Here is a 20,671-nt window from a genome sequence, read left to right as displayed (position 1 = left end):
AGCGTTTCTCATGATGTACTCTGCATATAAGTTAAATAAGCAGGGTGACAATATACAGCCTTGAGGTACTCCTTTTCCTATTTGGAACCAGTCTGTTGTTCCATGTCCAGTTCTAACTGTTGCTTCCTGACCTGCATACAGGCTTCTCAAGAGGCAGGTCAGGTGGTCTGGTATTCCCATCTCTTGAAGAATTTTCCATAGTTTATTGTGATCCACACAGTCAAATGCTTTGGCATAGTCAATAAAGTAGAAATAGATGTTTTTCTTTAACTCTCTTGCTTTTTCCATGATCCAGCAGATGTTGGCAATTTGATCTCTGGTTCCTCTGCCTTTTCTAACTGTCAAATATTTCTTAATAATTAGATTCTGGTTACACTAAGAAAAACAAAATGAAATGCAAATGACTTCTTAAAGATGAGTCCTTAATAAAAATAATTTTGTGATAATTAGGTATAATAATAATTACGTGTTAATTAGATAATTTGTTAATTTACAATAATAATTAAATGTGATTCCTTAATAATTCTTTAATGATGATAATTCTTTATAATAATAGGGTATATTTCGGGTTTCTCTATAAACTGGGCATTCAAAAATATTTATCAAGCAGCTACTATATACCATCTGTTGATCTGTGCACATGTTCAGTCATGTCCGACTCTGTGCAACCCTTTGAACTGTAGCACACCAGGCTCCTCTGTCCATGGGATTATCCAGGCAAGAATACTGGAGTGGGTTGCCATTTTCTCCTCCAAGGGATCATCCATCCTGACCCAGAGCTCAAACTCGCATCTCCTGCGTCTCCTGCATTGCAGGCAAATTCTTCACCTGCTGAGCCACTGGGGCACTGAGGAAAATGACGAAGATATATGAGTACAAGATAAGCTCACTGAATCCCAGAGCTAGTAATTGTCTTGGCTGAGACTTTAGAAATTATCTTCTTACTCCCAATATGCCACTTGTTCTGATAAACCAGTTATTTATCCAACTAACATTTATCAGCACTATTGCTGGCTAGGAGCTGTTCAAGTAAATTACTGCTTTTACAGAGTTTACATTGTATTGGATTCTAAAGTAGACAATAAGCAAAATTAATTTGCCAAGTTATATAAAACATTGTAGAGATTGGTGCTCAGGAGAAAAATAAAACTATTTTCAATGAAATGATTTTCACTGATCCTCATTAATAGAGTAACTTACTTTAAAGAAAAAATCTGAAGAAGTTGAGAGAGTGAACCATGCAAAGAACCATGCAAAGCAATCCAAGCAGAGGGATCAGCAAGTGCAAAGGCCCTGAGCTAAGAATGTACCTAACAACCTAAAAAAATGAAAGAATAGCAAGGAGGTCATGCAGCGAGTGCGGAGTGAAATAATAGGAAATAGATTATGTAAGGCCTTGTGGATGATTGTAAAGACTGTGGCTTTCATTCTAAGTGACTTCGAAAGAGCAAAGGGAGATTTTTGAGCAGATGAATTATATGATCTGCATATGTCATCTGCAGATCTGAGGTGATTGATATTTCTCCCGGAAATCTTGATTCCAGCCTGTGCTTCCTCCAGCCCAGCGTTTCTCATGATGTACTCTGCATATAAGTTAAATAAGCAGGGTGACAATATACAGCCTTGACCCACTCCTTTTCCTATTTGGAACCAGTCTGTTGTTCCATGTCCAGTTCTAACTGTTGCTTCCTGACCTGCATACAGGTTTCTCAAGAGGCAGGTCAGGTGGTCTGGTATTCCTATCTCTTGAAGAATTTTCCACAGTTTATTGTGATCCACACAGTCAAAGGCTTTGGCATAGTCAATAAAGCAGAAGTAGATGTTTTTCTGGAACTCTCTTGCTTTTTCCATGATCCAGCAGATGTTGGCAATTTGATCTCTGGCTCCTCTGCCTTTTCTAAAACCAGCTTGAGCATCTGGAAGTTCATGGTTCACATATTGCTGAAGCCTGGCTTGGAGAATTTTGAGCATTACTTTACTAGCGTGTGAGATGGGTGCAATTGTGCGGTAGTTTGAGCATTCTTTGGCACTGCCTTTCTTCAGGATTTAGTTTGACCTTAAACCTGATTTTCTGTCTACGAAATAGGGAAAAATTTTAATACCTACCTCAGAGGGTGTTTTTGTGGAAATAAAATGGACTACTTAGAACGATGTCTGGAGCATAATAAGTGGATGCTACAGTTATTAGTATGATTTATATAGAATATAATTTATAAGCTTTGAAAAATCTTCAACTTTATCTAGAAGTATGTAAGCTATATGTAAAAAAATAAATTTTAATGATTCTATCCAGATACTGCCCAACTGATATTACATTTGATTTTTAATGAAATATTTGGATAATATTAAGTTGTTATTTTTTAAACTGACATTAACAGAAGTCTTAATCATACTAGCTTTATACAACATAATATGAAAGGTCAACTGCCACTGTTTTAAGTCTGCTTGCAAAACACTAATCTAGACAATTTAGGACAAGACTTCAGTTTTCTCAGAAGTTGAGTATGTGGGCAGTTCTGATATCAAATCAATATTAAGGTAAAATTAAATGAATCATACTGCTGAGTATTTTAGAGAAGATACCTCAACAAAAGCCACTGTGAAATTTTCATTGTTCATCTTTCAAAAGATTTTGTATTTAGTAAGTGTATACTATAGGCAATGTGAATGGGAAATTTAAAACATTAATTGAAAATGGAAAAAAATGCATTAATTTTCTTTTTTATTAACAGCCTCAACAATTTGATCCTGTTTATAATTGTAGCCAATATATATGTCTTAACATGGAATGGAAGTTGTACAACTGGTCTCTTAATTGCCCAAAGGACTTGGAAATGCCTGACTGTGGTTTCCGGGGAAGACCTGTTCAAGTAAATAGTGATATCTGCTGCCCTGAGTGGGAATGTCCATGTGAGTTTTATCAGTTTTAAATCAGGGGGAGATGGTTATTTTTTTGAAGCTATCACTTCATCAAGTCAAAGTTCATTTGACTTATGATTTTGGCTTCCAATAACTTTTAAAGTTGCTTTTTGTCAAACATAATAAAACCAATTTGAAAGATGTTTTTAAAGGAGAAGTTATTACTGTAATACAAATAATTAGTTAATAGACTAAATCTACTCTCTATCACTTTTTAGGTCGGTGTTCCATGTTGTCAGAACTCAGCATTATTACTTTTGATGGAAATAATGCAGCATTATATAGTATGGCTTCTTATATCTTAGTAAGAATTCCTGGGGAAGTTATAGTTGCTCATATTGAAAAATGTTCCATGAATCAGGTAAGTCATAATTTATTCTTGTGTCATTTGTTCATAAATCTAGCAGCTGAAGTATGTTGCAACATTAGGTATTCCCACAATAAGAAGGGACTCAAGAATTCATTGAGATTTATCTTCTGGTACTTAAAACATGAATATATTTGAAGTGAATATATTTAGAAGCATATAATATTAATCCAAATAATGTTTTTAAAAGTCAAGTAGTGTATTTTTTTTAAGTGTTTTATCTTTATACCTTTTTTTTTTTTTTTCCAGAATGGAAATTCATTTAAAAAGCTAGTGAGTATTTGGATAATGTTTAGTAAATTACTTCTATTTATTGCTAAAATTATGTTTAACTCCATAAAGTTTCAATTTTTTTTCAATAAAGGCTTCCTCTGGAAGAGTCTCTGGACTTTGTTTTAAGAAGTTAAATTTGACCACATCTCTACATAAAGTACTTGTCAATCGGGTAGCAAGAAAGGTAGGAACACAAAGTTAAAACATGTCTTCACCTTAGATGAAACTGAGAAATTATGTAAGTACAGTTATTTCCCAAAAGAGGGGAATTAAGCATATCAGTGGATTTCCATTGCTACGATGTCTAATCATTCTTTTTACAGACAGTATAAAAATGTGTTTCATAATCTTATATATCTCCTACCATAACCTCCCAACTGTTGCAAATGTTTCTCCTTTTGTGAGGTTAACTGAAACCGCCATGTTAAACATTCTAAAGCTCTCTCGAGAATGTGAGTTGCTGAGCTTCCTAGTGTTAGAGTTAATGTTAGTGTTTCAAATTAGACAAAGTGGAAATGAGGTGAAAGAGGGGATCATAAGGTTGCAAAGAGTAGCAGGCTTCTTATATCTTAGCATACCAGAATGATATCTTATATCAAGAATACCAGAATGAAGACCATGGAGAGAACAAATAGAAAGAGTAGTTTTGAAATATTGATACTGTTGAGTGATAGCTAAAATAATAAAAAAAAAATGAAGGAATATTTAAATTTATTGAAATAAATGGGAGAAGAACAATGCATCATTAAAAAGCTGGAAAGGAGCCTTTTGATTTTACAGGGAAAACCTTTATCCCAAGGAATTATGCTTCCCCAGTAGGAGTGCTGAGAGCTGGATAACTCACTCAGACACATAGTGCAGTGCGTGCTCAGTCATATCTGACTCTTTGCAACCCCATGGGCTGTAGCCCACCAGGCTACTCTGCCCATGGGGTTCTCCAGGCAAGAATATTGGAATACGGTACCATTTCCTCCTCCAGGGATCTTCCCAACCCACAGATCAAACCCAATCTCCTGCATTGGTAGGCAGATTCTTTACCACTAGCGCCACCTGGGAAGCCCTCAGATAACACATGGTGCTCTCAAAAATAGAAGAAAGCAATATGTAAAGATTTAGCTCAAAATGGCTGAGATGTTATGTGTTTTTCAGAAATAATTCTGTTAGCACAGGCCATAGATTCTGAACTGGAAACAGTGTTAAAACAAGTCTATATTCAGTAAAATATCAGAAAGTTTAGGAGCAGTGACCCCATAGGAGACTGACCCAGACTTGCCTATGAGTGTCCAGGAGTCTCCGGCAGAGGCATGGGTTGGTGGTGGCCTGCTGCAGGGTGGGAGACACTGAGGTCGACAGTGTGTGCATGGGAGCTTTTGAAGGAGGTTGCCATTATCTTCATTACCTCCACCATAGTTTGGTCTCAGGTCAAACAACAGGGAGGGAACACAGCCCTCCCTGCCCATCAACAGAAAATTGGATTAAAGATTTACTGAGCATGGCCCCACCCATCAGAACAAGACCCAATTTTCAGTCAGTCTCTCCCATCAGGAAGCTTCCATAAGCCTCTTATCCTTCTCCATCAGAGGGCAGACAGAATGAAAACCACAATCACAGAAAACTAATCAATCTGATCACATGGACCACAGCCTTGTCTAACTCAATGAAACTATGAGCCATGCCATGTAGGGCCACCCAAGACAGACGGGTCATAGTGGAGAGTTCTGACAAATCGTGGCCCACTGGAGAAGGGAATGGCAAACCACTTCAGTATTATTGCCTTGAGAACCCCATGAAAAGGCAAAAAGATAGGACACTAAAAAATGAACTCCCCAGGTCAGTAGGGGAAGAGTAGAGAATTATGCTACTGGATAAGAGTAGAGAAATACTCCAGAAAGAATGAAGAGACGGAGCCAAAGCAAAAAACAACCCCCAGTTGTGGACATGACTGGTGATGAAAGTAAAGTCCGATGCTGTAAAGAACAATCTTGCGTAGGAACCTGGGATGTTAGGTCCATGAACCAAGGTAAATTGGAAGTGGTCAAACAGGAGATGGCAACAGTGAACATTGACATTTTAGGAATCAGTGAACTAAAATGGACTGGAATGTGCAAATTTAACTCAGATGACCATTATATCTACTACTGAGGGCAAGAATCCCTTAGAAGAAATGGAGTAGCCCTCATAGTCAATAAAGAGTCTGAAATGCAGAACATGCGTGCAATCTCAAAAATGACAGAATGATCTTGGTTTGTTTCCAAGGCAAACCATTCAATATCATAGTAATCCAAGTCTATGCCCCAACCAGTAATGCTAAAAAAGCTGAAGTTGAAAAGTTCTATGAAGACTTACAAGATCTTCTAGATCTAATACCCAAAAAAAGATGTCCTTTTCATTATAGAGGACTGGAATGCAAAAATAGGAAGTCAAGAGGTATCTGGAGTAACAAGCAAGTTTGGTCTTGGAGTACAAAATGAAGCAGGGCAAAGGCCAACAGAGTTTTGTCAAACAAAGCACTGGACATAGCAAAAACCTTCTTGCAACAACACAAGAGACATGTGTTAGACATCCCATGGACATCACCAGATGGTCAATACTGAAATCAGATTGACTGTGTTCTTTGTAGCCAAAGATGGAGAAACTGTATACAGTCAGCAAAAACAAGACGGGGAGCTGACTGTGGCTCAGATCATGAACTCCTTATTGCAAAATTCAGGCGAAAATTGAAGAAAGTAGGGAAAACAATGACACCATTCAGGTATGACCTAAATCAAATCCCTTATGGTTATACAGTGCAAGTGACAAATAGATTCAAGGGATTAGACCTGACAGAGTGCCTGAAGAACTGTGGATGGAGGTTCCTGACATTGTACAGTGGGCAGTGATCAAGATCATCCCCAAGAAAAAGAAATGCAAAAAGGCAAAATGGTTGTCTGAGGGGGCCTTAAAAAGAGCTGAGAAAAGAAAAGAAGCAAAAGGCAAAGGAGAAAATGAAAGATATACATATTTGAATGCAGAGTTCCAAAGAATAGCAAGGAGAGATAAGAAAACCTTCCTCAGTGACCAAAGCAAAAAAAAATAGAGGAAAACAAGAATGGGAAAGACTAGAGATCTCGTCAAGAAAATTAGAGATACCAAGAGGACATTTCATGCAAAGATGGGCACAATAAAGGAAGGAAACAATATGGACCTAACAGAAGCAGGAGATATTAAGAAGAGGTGGCAAGAATACACAGAACCATGCAAAAAATTTTCATGACCCATATAACCGTGATTGTGTGATCACTCACTTAGAGCCAGACATCCTGGAATGTAAAGTCAAGTAGGCCTTAGGAAGCATCACTATGAAAAAAACTAATGGAGGTGATCAAATTCCAGTTGAGCTATTTCAAATCCTAAAAGATGATGCTGTGAAAGGGCTGCACTCAATATGCCAGCAAATTTGTAAAACTCAGCAGTGGCCACAGGACTGGAAAAAGGCAGTTTTCATTCCAATCCCAAAGAAAGGCAATGCCAAAGAATGTTCAAACTACCACACAATTGCACTCATCTCACACACTAGCAAAGTAATGCTCAAAATTCTCCAAACCAGGCTTCAACAGTATGTGAACCATGAACTTCGAGATGTTCAAGCTGGATTTAGAAAAGGCAGAGGAACTAGAGATCAAATTGCCAACATCTGTTGGATCATTGAAAAAGTAAGAGAATTCCAGAAAAGCAACAACTTCTGCTTTATTGACTATGCCAAAGCCTTCAACTGTGTGGATCACTACAAATTGTGGAAAATTCTTAGAGATGGTAATACCAGACCACCTTACCTGCCTCCTGAGAAATCTTTGTGCAGGTCAATAAGCAAGAGTTAGAACTGGACATGGAAAACAGACTTGTTCCAAACTGGGAAGGGAGTACATCAAAGCTGTATATTGTCACCCTGCTTATTTAACTTACATGCAGAGTACATCATGAGAAATGCTGGGCTGCAAGAAGCACAAGCTGGAATCAAGATTGCTGGGAGAAATATCAATAATCTCAGATATGCAGATGACACCACCCTTATGGCAGAAAGTGAAGAAGAACTAAAGAGCCTCTTGATAAAAGTGAAAGAGGAGAGTGAAAAAGTTGGCTTAAAGCTCAACATTCAGAAAACTAAGATCATGGAATCTGGTCCCATCACTTTATGGAAAATAGACGGGGAGACAATGGAAACAATGAGAGACTTTATTTTTTGGGGCTCCAAACTCACTGCAGATGGTGACTGCACCCATGAAATTAAAAGATGCTTGCTCCTTGGAAGAAAAGCTATGACCAACCTAGATGGCATTTTAAAAAACAGAGACGTTACTTTGCCATCAAAAGTCCATCTAGTCAAAGCTGTGGTTTTTCCAATAGTCATGTATGGATGTGAGAGTTGGACTATAAAGAAAGCTGAACATCAAAGAATTGATGCTTTTGAATGATAGTGTTGGAGAACTCTTGAGAGTCCCTTGGATTGCAAGGAGATCCAACCAGTCAATCCTAAAGGAAATCAGTCCTGAAATTTCATTGGAAGGACTGACGCTGAAGCTGAAAATCCAATACTTTGGCCTTCTGATGTGAAGAACTGACTCATTGGAAAAGACGCTGATGCTTGGAAAGATTGAAGGCAGGAGGAGAATGGGAAGAGAGAGGATGAGATGCTTGGATGGCATCACTCACTCGATGGCCATGAGTTTGAACAAGCTCTGGGAGTTGGTGATGGACAGGGAGGCCTGCTGTGCTGCAGTCCAGGGGGTCACAAAGAGTCAGACATGACTGAGCAACTGAACTGAACTGAAACTTACAGTTGAATGCATGGCTCTTTTGTATGCTAGAATATCTATATATATCTTTGACTTTCATAAGGTTGGTATATAATAGTGGGTAGGAAATAAGCTTGAACCTGGTCAGCACTATGGTTGTGAACATTTGGGTGGAAGGGCTTATTTTCAGCTTCAGCTGAACTGCTGATTGGTCATGTATTCAGTTGAAAACTTACTAACTTAAAAATTCATTTAGTGAGTTTATATGATAAAATGAAACAGTTCCTGATCTCAAGTAACTTGCAGTTGTGTGTGGGGTGCATACATGTAATTTTTTTGCCAACTAAAGGCAGCAGGAGCCAAAATGATAAGAGTCATGACCAAGATATCATGGAAACAGAGATAAGGCTCATTTAAATGCTGTGTATAGGAGGGTCAAATAGATATTTTTGGAGAAGGTGACACCTGAGATAAATCTTAAAGAATGAGTAGAAATTCAGCAGGCAAAGGATGTTTCAGCTTGAGGGTGGCAGTATGAGGAAAATTTAAAGATTAGAAATCGGATGGTTAGTTAGGTATAAATTTGAGAATTTTACGGATAGTTATATAGCTCGTGGTTCATTGTCATCACTGTTAGTTAAAGCACTGTTTTCAAAGTAAAATCCTTAGATTGCTTATAGTAGTATTACAAAGAAAGCATGTTAAAAATATAAAATCTAGAATCCAGCTGAAACCTGGAAAGTAGAATTTCTGCACATCCTAATCTTTACCAAGCCTCACAGGTGGTTATTATGAACATTATAAGTAAAGAAACACTGATTTAGATCAAAGAGAGAACCCAGATTAAAGAAAACCTCCTGAAAAAAAGCTTTATCTTAAATTCATATTAGGAAGTAATAGTGTAATCAACATATATTGAGGGAAGCAAATTAAAATAGTATATAACTTAGAGGAAGGCTTGGTTTTGTAGAAAACAAAGGGCAATGTTGCTGTTTAGTCACTGAGTAGTGTCTGGCCCTTCTGTGGCCACATGGACTGTAGCCCGCTGAGATCCTCTGTTCTTGGGGTTTTCCAGGCAGGAATACTGGAGTGGGTTACCATTTCCTTCTGCAGGGCATCTTGTCGACCCAGGGATTGACCTCGAGGCTCCCGCCACATCCCCTGCATTGGCAAGCGGATTCTTTACCACTGAGCCACCTGGGACGCCCCCAGATATTGACTATAACAAGACACGAAAGAACAATAAAAGAATTTAGGAGTTCTGAGAAACTGTGACAGCAGAAGGGTGTATATTGAAACGTAAACATCGCTCTAACAGGTGCACATGCATCATGTAATTTTAGGTAGAGGTGGATTCTGCTGTTGTGCCTTTGCCCTTTTCAAATCAAGATCTGTCCATAGAGGATTCTGGTTCAATGTATGTGATTACTACTCCAGCCGGACTAATCATAAAGTGGACTCATCTTACGGGGATCGTAGACATTCATTTTGGCTCTCAATTTAATTTGTCATCCTACACAGAAGGACTTTGTGGTGAGCACTGCTTTTCAAATATCTGTTTCTTCTTTTTTTTTTTTCCTGTTCACATTACACAGCTTTGGCCCCTCATTCCCTGCTTTGTTTGGACTGAAGAGATGTTACTAACTTTCAGTGCCTCCTCAAGTGAATACTGAAGGAAACAATGTCTTTCTATAAATGGAAAGGAAGAAGCAAGATAATACAGTTCAACTTGGGTGTTTTTTAGAGATACATGCTTACCACTGTTGCTACAATACTGTTTGCATTCCTACTATCTCATCTTTATTAAGCATTAATGAAATCTCAGGCATTATTTTACAAACTTTATCTCATTCGATTCTAGCAGTAACCCTAATAAGTAGGCACCAGTGTTAATTTATAAGTGATAAAAATGAGGCATAGAATGATGAAAAACTTTGTTTCTTACTTACTTTTTAAAGTTTGACATCAAAGAAAGCTTAGTTAAGTCATCTTGAAAGGTATATTCAGGGAGCACAATGTTCTGAAGATTAGTCCCAGTTTTGTTATGAAGTGTAAAGCCTAGATGTGCCTTTATGCCTAGGTTTCATATCACAATATGTTATATAGATACATAGTTACAAGCCAAAGGAAACAAATTAGAAATATCTCTAGGTACATAAAAAAAAAATTCTGACTGGTGTCTGCTAGGCAATATCCCCTTTACAGATGTTTAAGTGAACCTCAGTTTCCTTATCTTTCAGATGGGAAGAGTAAAATCCACCTTCGAGATTGTTGTTAGAATTGAATGTGAAAGTTAATGTAAAACTCTGAAGACATTGTTTAATACAGTCAATAAATATTAGCTTAGCACAAATATACCTATTTTAAGCTCACTAAATATTAATTGAGTAAAAGTTTATGGATGAGTTTCTGAGCATCTGACCTTATGCTTCATGCTGACGACTCAAAAGAAATAGACCAGGTCCTTGCTCTCAACAAACTGCCTGAAATACCCAAATTTCTTCTTCAAAAATGTAAAGCCTTTAGTGGAAAGTTTGGCTAAAGTGGTTGATAATTTCCTTGCCTGCTTAGAGCATGCTAAACATAGCACAACCTTCTCTGGTGACTTAAGTCATCATTGTGGAAATAGTTATTGAGTATGCACTGAATTGTGTGTGCATAAAAATTCAATAGGTATCACTGAATAATAACTCAGAGACATTGGGAATGCATGTTTTCTGATTTATCACTTCTGTATGCTATGACTTCTGTTTGATTTTCATGCTTGTTTTCTTCTTTTATGGTCACCTTGTGCTTTTATGAAGACAGTATGCTAACTGGATTCTTAACTAATCATTACAGAGAAGGGGCTAGGGTCACCTTTTTGCTAACAAAGATCACCCTCTAAACTTCTACAGTGGGAGAGTGGTGGTTTCTTTAAAGAAAAGCAGGGTGCTGGCTGATAGAGTTGTCATGACCCAAATTGAGCCTGGGCACCAGAATGGGAGGTCTATATTGACAACTTGTTCTACAAAGAACTGTGAAGTCTGCAGGAGTGGTGGCTGGAGGTGCAATGAAAACATATTTTTACTAGCAATTACCTTTCCCCAGGAGAGTTTAGACTTTTAAAATAGCTGTTTTACAGTATAGTTGGCTTAACTTGAGGTATTTTTATTTTTGTTTGTTTGCTTTGGTTATTTTTTTTCACCGTATTCAGTTTCCTGTATATTTACAGGTATGGCACAACTATGGCAACTGAAACCCTTATTGATCTTGATATAACTGCTTGAGGATTAAGATTTGATACTTGAAAAAAATGTTTAACTCATATTTTTTATAGCTAGGAGTCTTAGGAATTAAGAAAAAATTATATCTTAGAGTAGAGTGGAATTCAGGTAAGGTATGATCAGGATCTAGGTTCATTTCTTTCTACTTCCCTTGGCTTTGCACTTGACTAGATAAAAAATAAGTTATGCCCACTAGGCTGGGGAATACCTTGTCAGATTTAAGAACTGCTTAGGAGATAGTGGTAATAGCGAAAGAGCACTGAGACAGAATCGATCTTCTCTTTCTTCTCCTATGATCTTTTCACAAATCTTGACTTCTAGGATCATGGTTTCTTTCTTACCTGATTAAGAAAGGTCTACACTATTTAATCCATGTGCAATTTTTTTAAAAAATCCATCAACATTAGAGTCAAAGGACATAAATTTGGTACTGGATTCAGTAAATTATTTATTCATTTTAAAGCAGTTATTGAGTTGTTTATTTCTGCTGGCTATACTAGGTTAAAGTGAAAAGCATTTTCTTCTAAATGTCACACATCTTTTTAGGAATTTGCAATGAAGATCCAGATGATGATCTAAGGATGCAAAACGGCACAATCATTACAAATATGGAAGACATAGAATTGTTTATTGAGAGCTGGGAAATTGAGAAATCACTTAAAGTAACAACAAGAAGGCCTGCTAGAAATTGTACTGAGCAAGACTGCAGTCACTGCTTTGAGTTATTAAATAGAAGAGTTTTCACTCCATGCCATGATGCAGTAAGTTGAAAGCAACCATAAATCAGAGCTGTTGTGTCAGATATGTTGAGAGTAAAAGCCAATAAATTCTTGTTCTTGCCATGATGTTCTTCCACTAAGAATAGTTTATCCCCAGGGGAATTCAAAATCATTCACTGTTTATTGACTTACAGAACAGGAAGAATAACTATCTTTTCTCCCATGTATGTTAATGACCTGTATCTCCAGCTTTCAAGAAAAATGAAACATTGTCCTATGAATAAATTCCTACAGAGGAAAGAGATGAATGCCATGCGATAACTCAGTATAAAACCCAAGACAATGAGGCTTTAGTCAACTCTCAGGTGTAGACTATAACAGAATCTGCCACATATTCAATTTAATTGTTCTTTGTTAGTCTCTAACTTCCTGACTTTAGGTGACTCAATTCAGTTCAGTTCAGTCACTCAGTCATATCTGACTCTTTGCGACCCCATGAATTGCAGCACGCCAGGCCTCCCTGTCCATCACCAACTCCCGGAGTTCACTCAAACTCATGTCCATCCAGTCGGTGATACCATCCAGCCATCTCATCCTCTGTCACCCCCTTCTCCTCCTTCCCCCAATCCCTCCCAGCATCAGAGTCTTTTCCAATGAGTCAACTCTTCGCATAAGGTGGCCAAAGTACTGGAGTTTCAGCTTTAGCATCATTCCTTCCAAGAATACCCAGGACTGATCTCCTTTAGAATAGTAGATATTTAAACAACCTGTATTGTTGAAAAAAAGGATTCATTGTTAGAAACAAAGGACAAGCAAATACAGCATTTCATGAATCATTAAACGAAAAGTTTGTGAGTACCAAGCACCTACTAGGAACTGTGTTCCTAGTATAACTCCTGTGATACAAAGATGAGTAAGACCCTCTCCTTGCTCTCAAAAAGTTTAGAAGGAAGGCAAGTCCGTGAACAGATTCATCACAGTATACACTGTGGAGATGAATAGGAGCCCACATTAGAAGAGTTCCCAGAGTTTCAGACATTTGAATTATTTGGAAGGATGTTTGCCAGGAGAGAAGAGGGAGGAAGGGAGACCGAGGCAAAGAAAACAGTATGACAGGAGCTGGGTTGCTAGAAATGACTGTGTTAGGAAAACATTGAAATAGCTTAATGTAAGACTGCGGGGAGGAGTCTGGGAAGGAGAGCGAGTGAACTGTCAAAGCAGAAGGACTTCACTCTGCAGGATCAAGGAGAGGGTCTTACTCATCTTTGTATCACAGGAGTTATACTAGGAACTGACTGTGGACGCCATAGATCTCAGCCTGTGCTATGAGTTTCCTGAGGGAAAGTCATGGGATAAAAATGGTGCATCTTTCTGGGGCTTCAGTTTTACTCAGAGATTGGCAGGCAAATACACTTTAAATGTTTATGTTTTAAAGTGCATGTGTATAACAATGAAAAAAATGGCAAATAATTTTAAACTCATTTCAGTGCCATTGTAATCTCTCTTTTTAAAGCATAGCAACTTTAAAAAATTGCTTTTTTAACTGGGAACTTATAAGATTGATTATTAAATCAGGAGACTTTTCAGCTTGACTATTCAAGGCATAGTGAAGCAACCCAACATATTATTTAATCTCTGATAGTCCCAGCTTTCCCTTCAGATCGTCCCAGTGAATTTGACAGCAAAAGAAGGGGTACTGTTTATTTAGTTTTCCTACTTCTAATATTCATCCTCATTTGCAAATGTCCACATAGTCGGCAGATGATCTTTTGAAAATGGAAACACAATTGGATTATTTCTCTACCTAAAATCCTTCGGGGTCTTTCACTTACTCTTAGAATTCATTCTTAACTTCTCATCAGGGCTTATAATTTCCTTTGTGCTTTGGCCTGCCTGCTTTTCCAGCTTCCTCTTGTGCTACACTTTTCTGGTTGTCTAAGGTCCAGGCATTTCAGTCTCCTTTCAACTGTTTCACTATTTCAAGATTTTCCTGTGCATGGGCTTTTATGCCTGCAGTGTCCTAAGCTGGAACACTGCCCGCCTCTGATCTCTTTAAGCATGGTGACTCCTCTTGCTTCTATATATAGGCTTTAACTATGAGATCCACAAGAACAGGTCTGTTTTAGTCACCTTTATATTAGTTATGCATTGTAGGGTGCCTGATATGTAGTTAGGTGCCCAAGAAATTGTGGAAGGATGCAACGGATGAATGGAGGATACAGGAGAATCAGCTTTTGTGGGTTTAGTAGAGAAAGGATACAATTTTTTCATATTGGGCAAATTAAGTTGTGTGGGACTTTAAGGCTAAAATAAGAAGAAAAAAAAAAAAAACTGAAGGTATTCTACATCTCAGAAGAGACTAGTTGAGTCCAGAGATCAGATTTGGGGAGTTATTAGTATAGGGGGTTTCTAAAATAACAATAACTCATGTATGATGTGCCAGGGTCTACTTTGAACCCTTTCCGTATATTAGCTCACAGCAGTCTTAAGTAGTAGTAGGTTTTTTTATTAACTCTATTTAACTTATGAAGAAACTGAGATGAAGATATAAATGCCCAAGATGGTAGTAGAAACTGGGGAAATGGATGAGCCCAGGAAGAGCATTTGTAGTGAGTAGACAGGGCTATGGAAGAAAGTGTTAAGTTGCTCAGCCATGTCTGACTCTTTGCTCTGTCCGTGGGATTCTCCAGGCAAGAATACTGGAGTGCGTTGCCATTTCCTCCTCCAGGGGATCTTCCTGACCGAGGGATCGAACTCGCATCCCCCACACTTCGTGGAAGAAAGGGTCTAGACAAACATTCAGAATGGGGCAGGAAGGGGAGACAACAATGAACAGATGAAAAGGCCCCAGAATGTGGTGCTGTGAAAGTCAAAGGTGAGGGTCCAGAAACAGGGGGCGTGCATGGCATCAGAGGCCTCTGAGAGGTTGACGAGGGTTTACAATATCAGTGTTCCCTGGATTTGGCAAGTAGGGGGCCTCTTGATGATCAAAGCAAGTATTCCATGCAAAATAAAATGGTTGGAAACTGAGAAGATTCAATAGTTGAGACTAAAAAGGAGATAATGTCTTAGTTTTTATAGATATGGACGTTGGAGAAGAAATAATGGGATATGAAAAATATAAAGTACTTTTACCTGATACTTTGCCCTGTCCAAATAGAGCATCTGAATGTAGATGCTCAGAATGTTTGCGGAATAAATGAGTAGAAAATAATGGAGTAATATTGTAAAAAGTTAAGTTATTTAGATTTCAGGTATCTCTAGATCAAAATGAAACACAATCTGTAGAAAAAAATGAGTTCCTAATTAAGTTGAGGCATGATAAATTATGCAAATTGTTTGCCCAATGTTCAATATTAGTCCACAGTTTTTGGAGAAGCTTTTATAGTCTCATTTAATGAGCAATGCCATCTAAGAAAACTGAAAAAAGTGAAAGTGTTAGTCACTCAGTTGCATCCAACTTTTTGCGACACCATGAATTGTAGCCTGCCCTGCTCCTCTGTCCATGGATTTCTCCAGGCAAGAATATAGGAGTGGGTAGCCAATCCTTTCTCCAGGGAATCTTCCTGACACAGGGATTGAACTCGGGTCTTTTGCATTGCAGGCTGATTCTCTACTGTGTGAGCCCCCAGGGAAGAAAGCTGTTGGAGCTTTTAATTTTATCTATAGTGGATCAAAGTCTTTTTCAGTATATAAAAAAGAGTATTATAATCTAAAATGTAATATCAGAAATAGATTTTTGCTATTAGAAAGATATAGATATTGCTAGGACCACATACTCTATTTCTTTTCCATCTTTGTATAATAGGTTTATGTACATTAGTACAGAAAATATTTGGGGTTTCCCAGGTGGCACTAATGGTAAAGAACACACCTGCCAGTACAGGAGATGTAAGAGACATGCGTTCAATTGCTGGATCAGGAAAATCCCCTGGAGAAGGGCATGGCAACCCACTCCAGTATCCTATCCTGGAGAATCCCATGGACAGAGGAGCCTGGTGGGCTACAGTCCCTAGGGTCTCAAAGAGTCAGACATGACTGAAGCAACTTACCATGCACAGATAACATTTATCTTATCTAAACTGTGTGTTTAAACAATTATAAATTCAGAAGTTACATCTAATATTATGCAACTTTAAAGATCTAAGGTCAAAGAGGAACTGTTAACAAATATTGACTTGCGACTACCTTTTGATTCTCCAAATAGTTTTAGTCTTGGAGAATCAAAAATCAATCTAGCTTAGAGCCTTCAGTTCAGTTCAGTTCAGTCGCTCAGTCATGTCTCATTCTTTACCACCCCATGGATGGCAGCACACAAGGCTTTCCTGTCCATCACCAACTCCCGGAGCCTACTCAAACTCACGTGCATCATGTCGGTAATGCCGTGCAACAGTCTCATTCTCTGTTGTCCCCTTCTCCTCCTGCCCTCAATCTTTCCCAGCATCAGGGTCTTTTCCAATGAGTCAGTTCTTCTCATCAGGTGGCCAAAGTATTGGAGTTTCAGCTTCAGCATCAGTCCTTCCAATGAATATTCAGGACTGATTTCCTTTAGGATTGACTGGTTGGATCTCCTTGCAGTCCAAGGGACTGTCAAGAGTCTTCTCCAACACCACAGTTCAAAAGCATCAATTCTTCGGAACTCAGCTTTCTTTATAGTCCAATTCTCACATCCATACCTGACTACTGGAAAAACCAAGGCTTTGACTAGACGGACCTTTGTTGGTAAAGTACTGTCTCTGCTTTTTAATATACACTCTAGGTTTTTCTTTTCTTTTCTACCAAGTCACAAGCATCTTTTAACTTCATGGCTGCAATCACCATCTGCAGTGATTTTGGAGCCCCCCCAAAATAAAGTCTCTCATTGTTTCCATTGTCCCCCCATCTATTTGCCATGAGATGATGGGACCAGATGCCATGATCTTAGTTTTCTGAATGTTGAGTTTTAAGCCAACTTTTTCACTCTCCTCTTTCATTTCATCAAGAGGGTCTTTGATTCTACTTCTGCCATAAGTGTGGTGTTATCTGCATATCTGAGGTTATTGATATTTCTCCCAGAAATCTTGATTCCAGCTTGTGCTTTATTCAGCTCAGGGTTTCTCATGATGTACTCTGCATATAAGTTAAATAAGCAGGGTGACAATATACAGCCTTGACGTATTCCTTTCCCAATTTGGAACAAGTCTGTTGTTACATGTCCAGATCTAACTGTTGCTTCTTTAGCTGCACAAAGATTTCTCAGGAGACAGGTAAGGTGGTCTGGTATTCCCATCTGTTTAAGAATTTTCCACAGTTTGTTGTGATCCACACAGCCAAAGGCTTTGGCATAGTCAATAAAGCAGAAGTAAATGCTTTTCTGGAACTCTCTTGCGTTTTTGATGATCCAACAGATGTTGGCAATGTGATCTCTGGTTCCTCTGCCTTTTCTAAATCTAGCTTGAACATCTTGAAGTTCATGGTTCATGTAACATTGAAGCTTGGGTTGGAGAATTTTGAGCATTACTTTGCTAGAGTGTGAGATGAGTGCAATGTGTGGTAGTTTGAGCATTCTTTGGCATTGCCTTTCTTTGGGACTGGAATGAAAACTGACCTTTTCCAGTCCTGTGGCTACTGCCAAGTTTTCCAAATTTGTTGGTATATTGAGTGCAACACTTTCACAGCATCATCTTTCAGGATTTGAAGTAGCTCAACTGGAATTTCATCACCTCCACTAGCTTTGTTTGTAGTGATGCTTTCTAAGGCCCACTTGACTTCACATTCCAGGATGTCTGGCTCTAGGTGATTGATCACACCATCATGGGTATCTGGGTCATAAAGATCTTTTTTGTATAGTTCTGTGTGTTCTTGCCACCTCTTCTTAATATCTTCTGCTTCTGTTTGGTCCATACCATTTCAGTTCTTTACTGAGCCCATCTTTGCATGAAATGTTCCCTTGGTATCTCTAATTTTCTTGAAGAGATCTCTAGTCTTTCCTACTTTATTGTTTTCCTCTGTTTCTTTGCATTGATCACTGAGGAAGGTTTTCTTATCTCTCTTTGCTATTCTTTGGAACTCTGCATTCAAATGGGTATATCTTTCCTTTTCTCTTTTGCCTTTAGCTTCTCTTCTTTTCTGAGCTATTTGTAAAGCCTCCTCAGTATACTATGTTGCTTTTTGCATTTCTTTTTCTTGGGGATGGTCTTGATCACTACCTCCTGTACAATGTCATGAACCTCTGTCCATAGTTCTTCAGGCACTCTGTCTATCAGACATAATCCCTTGAATCTATTCGTCACTTCCACTGTATAATCATAAGGGATTTGATTTAGGTCATCAGATACATAAAATAACATAACTTATCCCAGGGCACAATGTGTCTCTAGGTTTCGCCACGAGACTTTTGTGAAAAGATGTGGATCAATTACACCTATTTGTGGAAGTACGAGTGTGAGGCCCTTTCTGCATATGCGGCTGTATGCAGCCAGTTTGGCATTTGTATCCCCTGGAGGACACCTGATTACTGCTGTGAGTAGCACAACTGCAAACTGTATTTTCCAACAAGCCAACATTTCAGTTTTTTTTGCATTCCTGTCTTTCTTTTTATTTTCATCACAAAATAATTTTGTAAGAATAAAATGAATGTAAATGTAAACTATAGTTAGAGGTCATCGCTCCCCCTTAAGCAACTTCTGTTTTTATCCTGGTATAAATTTAAAGTAAGGGGGAGGGTCAAGAAGGTGGAGTAGCAAGACCCTGAATTCCCCTCCTTCAACAGACGTACCAAAATTACAATTACTTACAGATGAACTATCTATGCAACTGACCTGAAGACTAGCCGAAAAGATATTTCACAGATAAAGAGATAAGAAAAGAGCAACAACAGAATGGGGGGGAGAGGCAGAGAAACAGTACAGTCAGGACCCATACCCCTTGGTCTGTGACCCACAAACAGAAGGTATACACAACTGTAGACTTCCTTCCTAAGACGTGAGAAGTCTAAGCCCCACTTTGGCCTCCCCAGCCAAGAAGTTCTATACCAGGAAGATGAGTCCCCAGAACTTCTGGCTTTGAAAACCAGTAGGGCTTATGCTTGAGAAAGCTGGAGAGCTATAGGAAATAGAGACTCTGCCCTTGAAGCAAATGCAAAAATCGCCTGTGCTCCCAGTCCCAGAGCAGAGGAAGTAGTTTGAAAGGACCCTGGGGAGGAATGACTTGCTGATGTTGGAGAGCCTCCAGGAGAGGCAGGAGGCACCTAGGACTCCCCTGGGGGTGGAGATGCTGACAACATCCATTTTGGGAGCTGATTCTGTGATCACACTGGCATTGGCAAAAGACTGTTTTGGAATCCTCCCCTCGTCTGTTAGTTCCAGAAGCTTATCTGCCCTCCAGTGAGCCAGACCCAGCCTCAGGCCTTTCAGGATCTGCAGACAGCCATGCGGAAAGCCTGCCCAGCCTCCAGCGTCCCCCAGACACTGTGGCATTGCAGCCTCCTGGCCAAGGGCCAGCCTGGCCTACCAGGGCACCCACAGTAGTGGGCACTGCCACAGCTGAGGCGTGCACACAGGCTGTGTAGGGGGCGCTCCTAGAGCTCTAAAGGCCAGAGAGAAGTGTGCCCTGATAACAAAAACCAGAAAAAGACACCAAAGAAAAGAAAATTACAGGTCAATATCACGATGAACATAGATACAAAAGCCCTCAATAAAACAGTAGCAAACTGAATTCAACAAAACGTTAAAAGAATCGTGCATTGTGATGAAGGGATTTACCTCTAGGGATGCCAGTGATGGTTCAGTATCTGCAATCAAGCATTGTGATAAGCCACATTACCCAACTGAAGAGTAAAAATCATCTCAATGGTTTCTTTTAAAAAAAAGCTTTTGACAAAATTCAACATCGACTGATGATAAAGCTCTCTCGACAAGCTGCGTACAGAGGGAGCACAGCTCAACAGAATGAAGACCACATTTGGCAAAACTACAGCCAACACCACACTCAACAGTGAAACTTTTCCATCTCTCGCCTCCCCAATTAGAAAAAATACATAGAAAAATAATATACTGGAGACTCTACTCACATGATTCCACTTCGGAAATAAAGCAGCTCCTGGTGCGCTCTCTCCAGTCCTCTCCTCTCCCCACAGCCCCAGCTGTTGTTGTTCAGTCGCTCAGTTGCGCCAGACTCCTTCTGACCCCATGAACTGCAGCACGACAGGCTTCCCTGTCCATCACCAACTCCAGGAGCTTGCTCAGACTCATGTCCATCCAGTCGGTGATGCCATCCAACCATCTTGTCCTCTGTCGTCTCCTTCTCCTCCTGCCTTCAGTTTTCCCCAGGATCAGGGTATTTTCCCCCAGAGGTAATCACTATTCAAGAGTGGGG

The 20,671-nt window shown here is 39.1% G+C and overlaps 1 protein-coding gene across 1 annotated transcript in view; it reads left to right on the top strand.

Moving 5' to 3' along the window:
- Positions 1-20,671, top strand: part of OTOGL (otogelin like) — a 171,221-nt gene that overhangs the window by 122,082 nt on the left and 28,468 nt on the right. The window contains exons 36-42 of the mRNA XM_055587024.1: positions 2,733-2,910; positions 3,138-3,280; positions 3,536-3,559; positions 3,651-3,743; positions 9,675-9,864; positions 12,144-12,358; positions 18,676-18,817. Of these exons, the coding sequence (XP_055442999.1) occupies positions 2,733-2,910; positions 3,138-3,280; positions 3,536-3,559; positions 3,651-3,743; positions 9,675-9,864; positions 12,144-12,358; positions 18,676-18,817 (985 nt within the window). The remainder of the gene's footprint in view (positions 1-2,732; positions 2,911-3,137; positions 3,281-3,535; positions 3,560-3,650; positions 3,744-9,674; positions 9,865-12,143; positions 12,359-18,675; positions 18,818-20,671) is intronic.

Source organism: Bubalus kerabau, chromosome 1, assembly GCF_029407905.1.
Source record: "Bubalus kerabau isolate K-KA32 ecotype Philippines breed swamp buffalo chromosome 1, PCC_UOA_SB_1v2, whole genome shotgun sequence".
NCBI lineage: Eukaryota > Metazoa > Chordata > Mammalia > Artiodactyla > Bovidae > Bubalus > Bubalus kerabau.
Note: the sequence above shows the minus strand (reverse complement) of the source record. Positions and strands in the feature narration are given on the sequence as shown.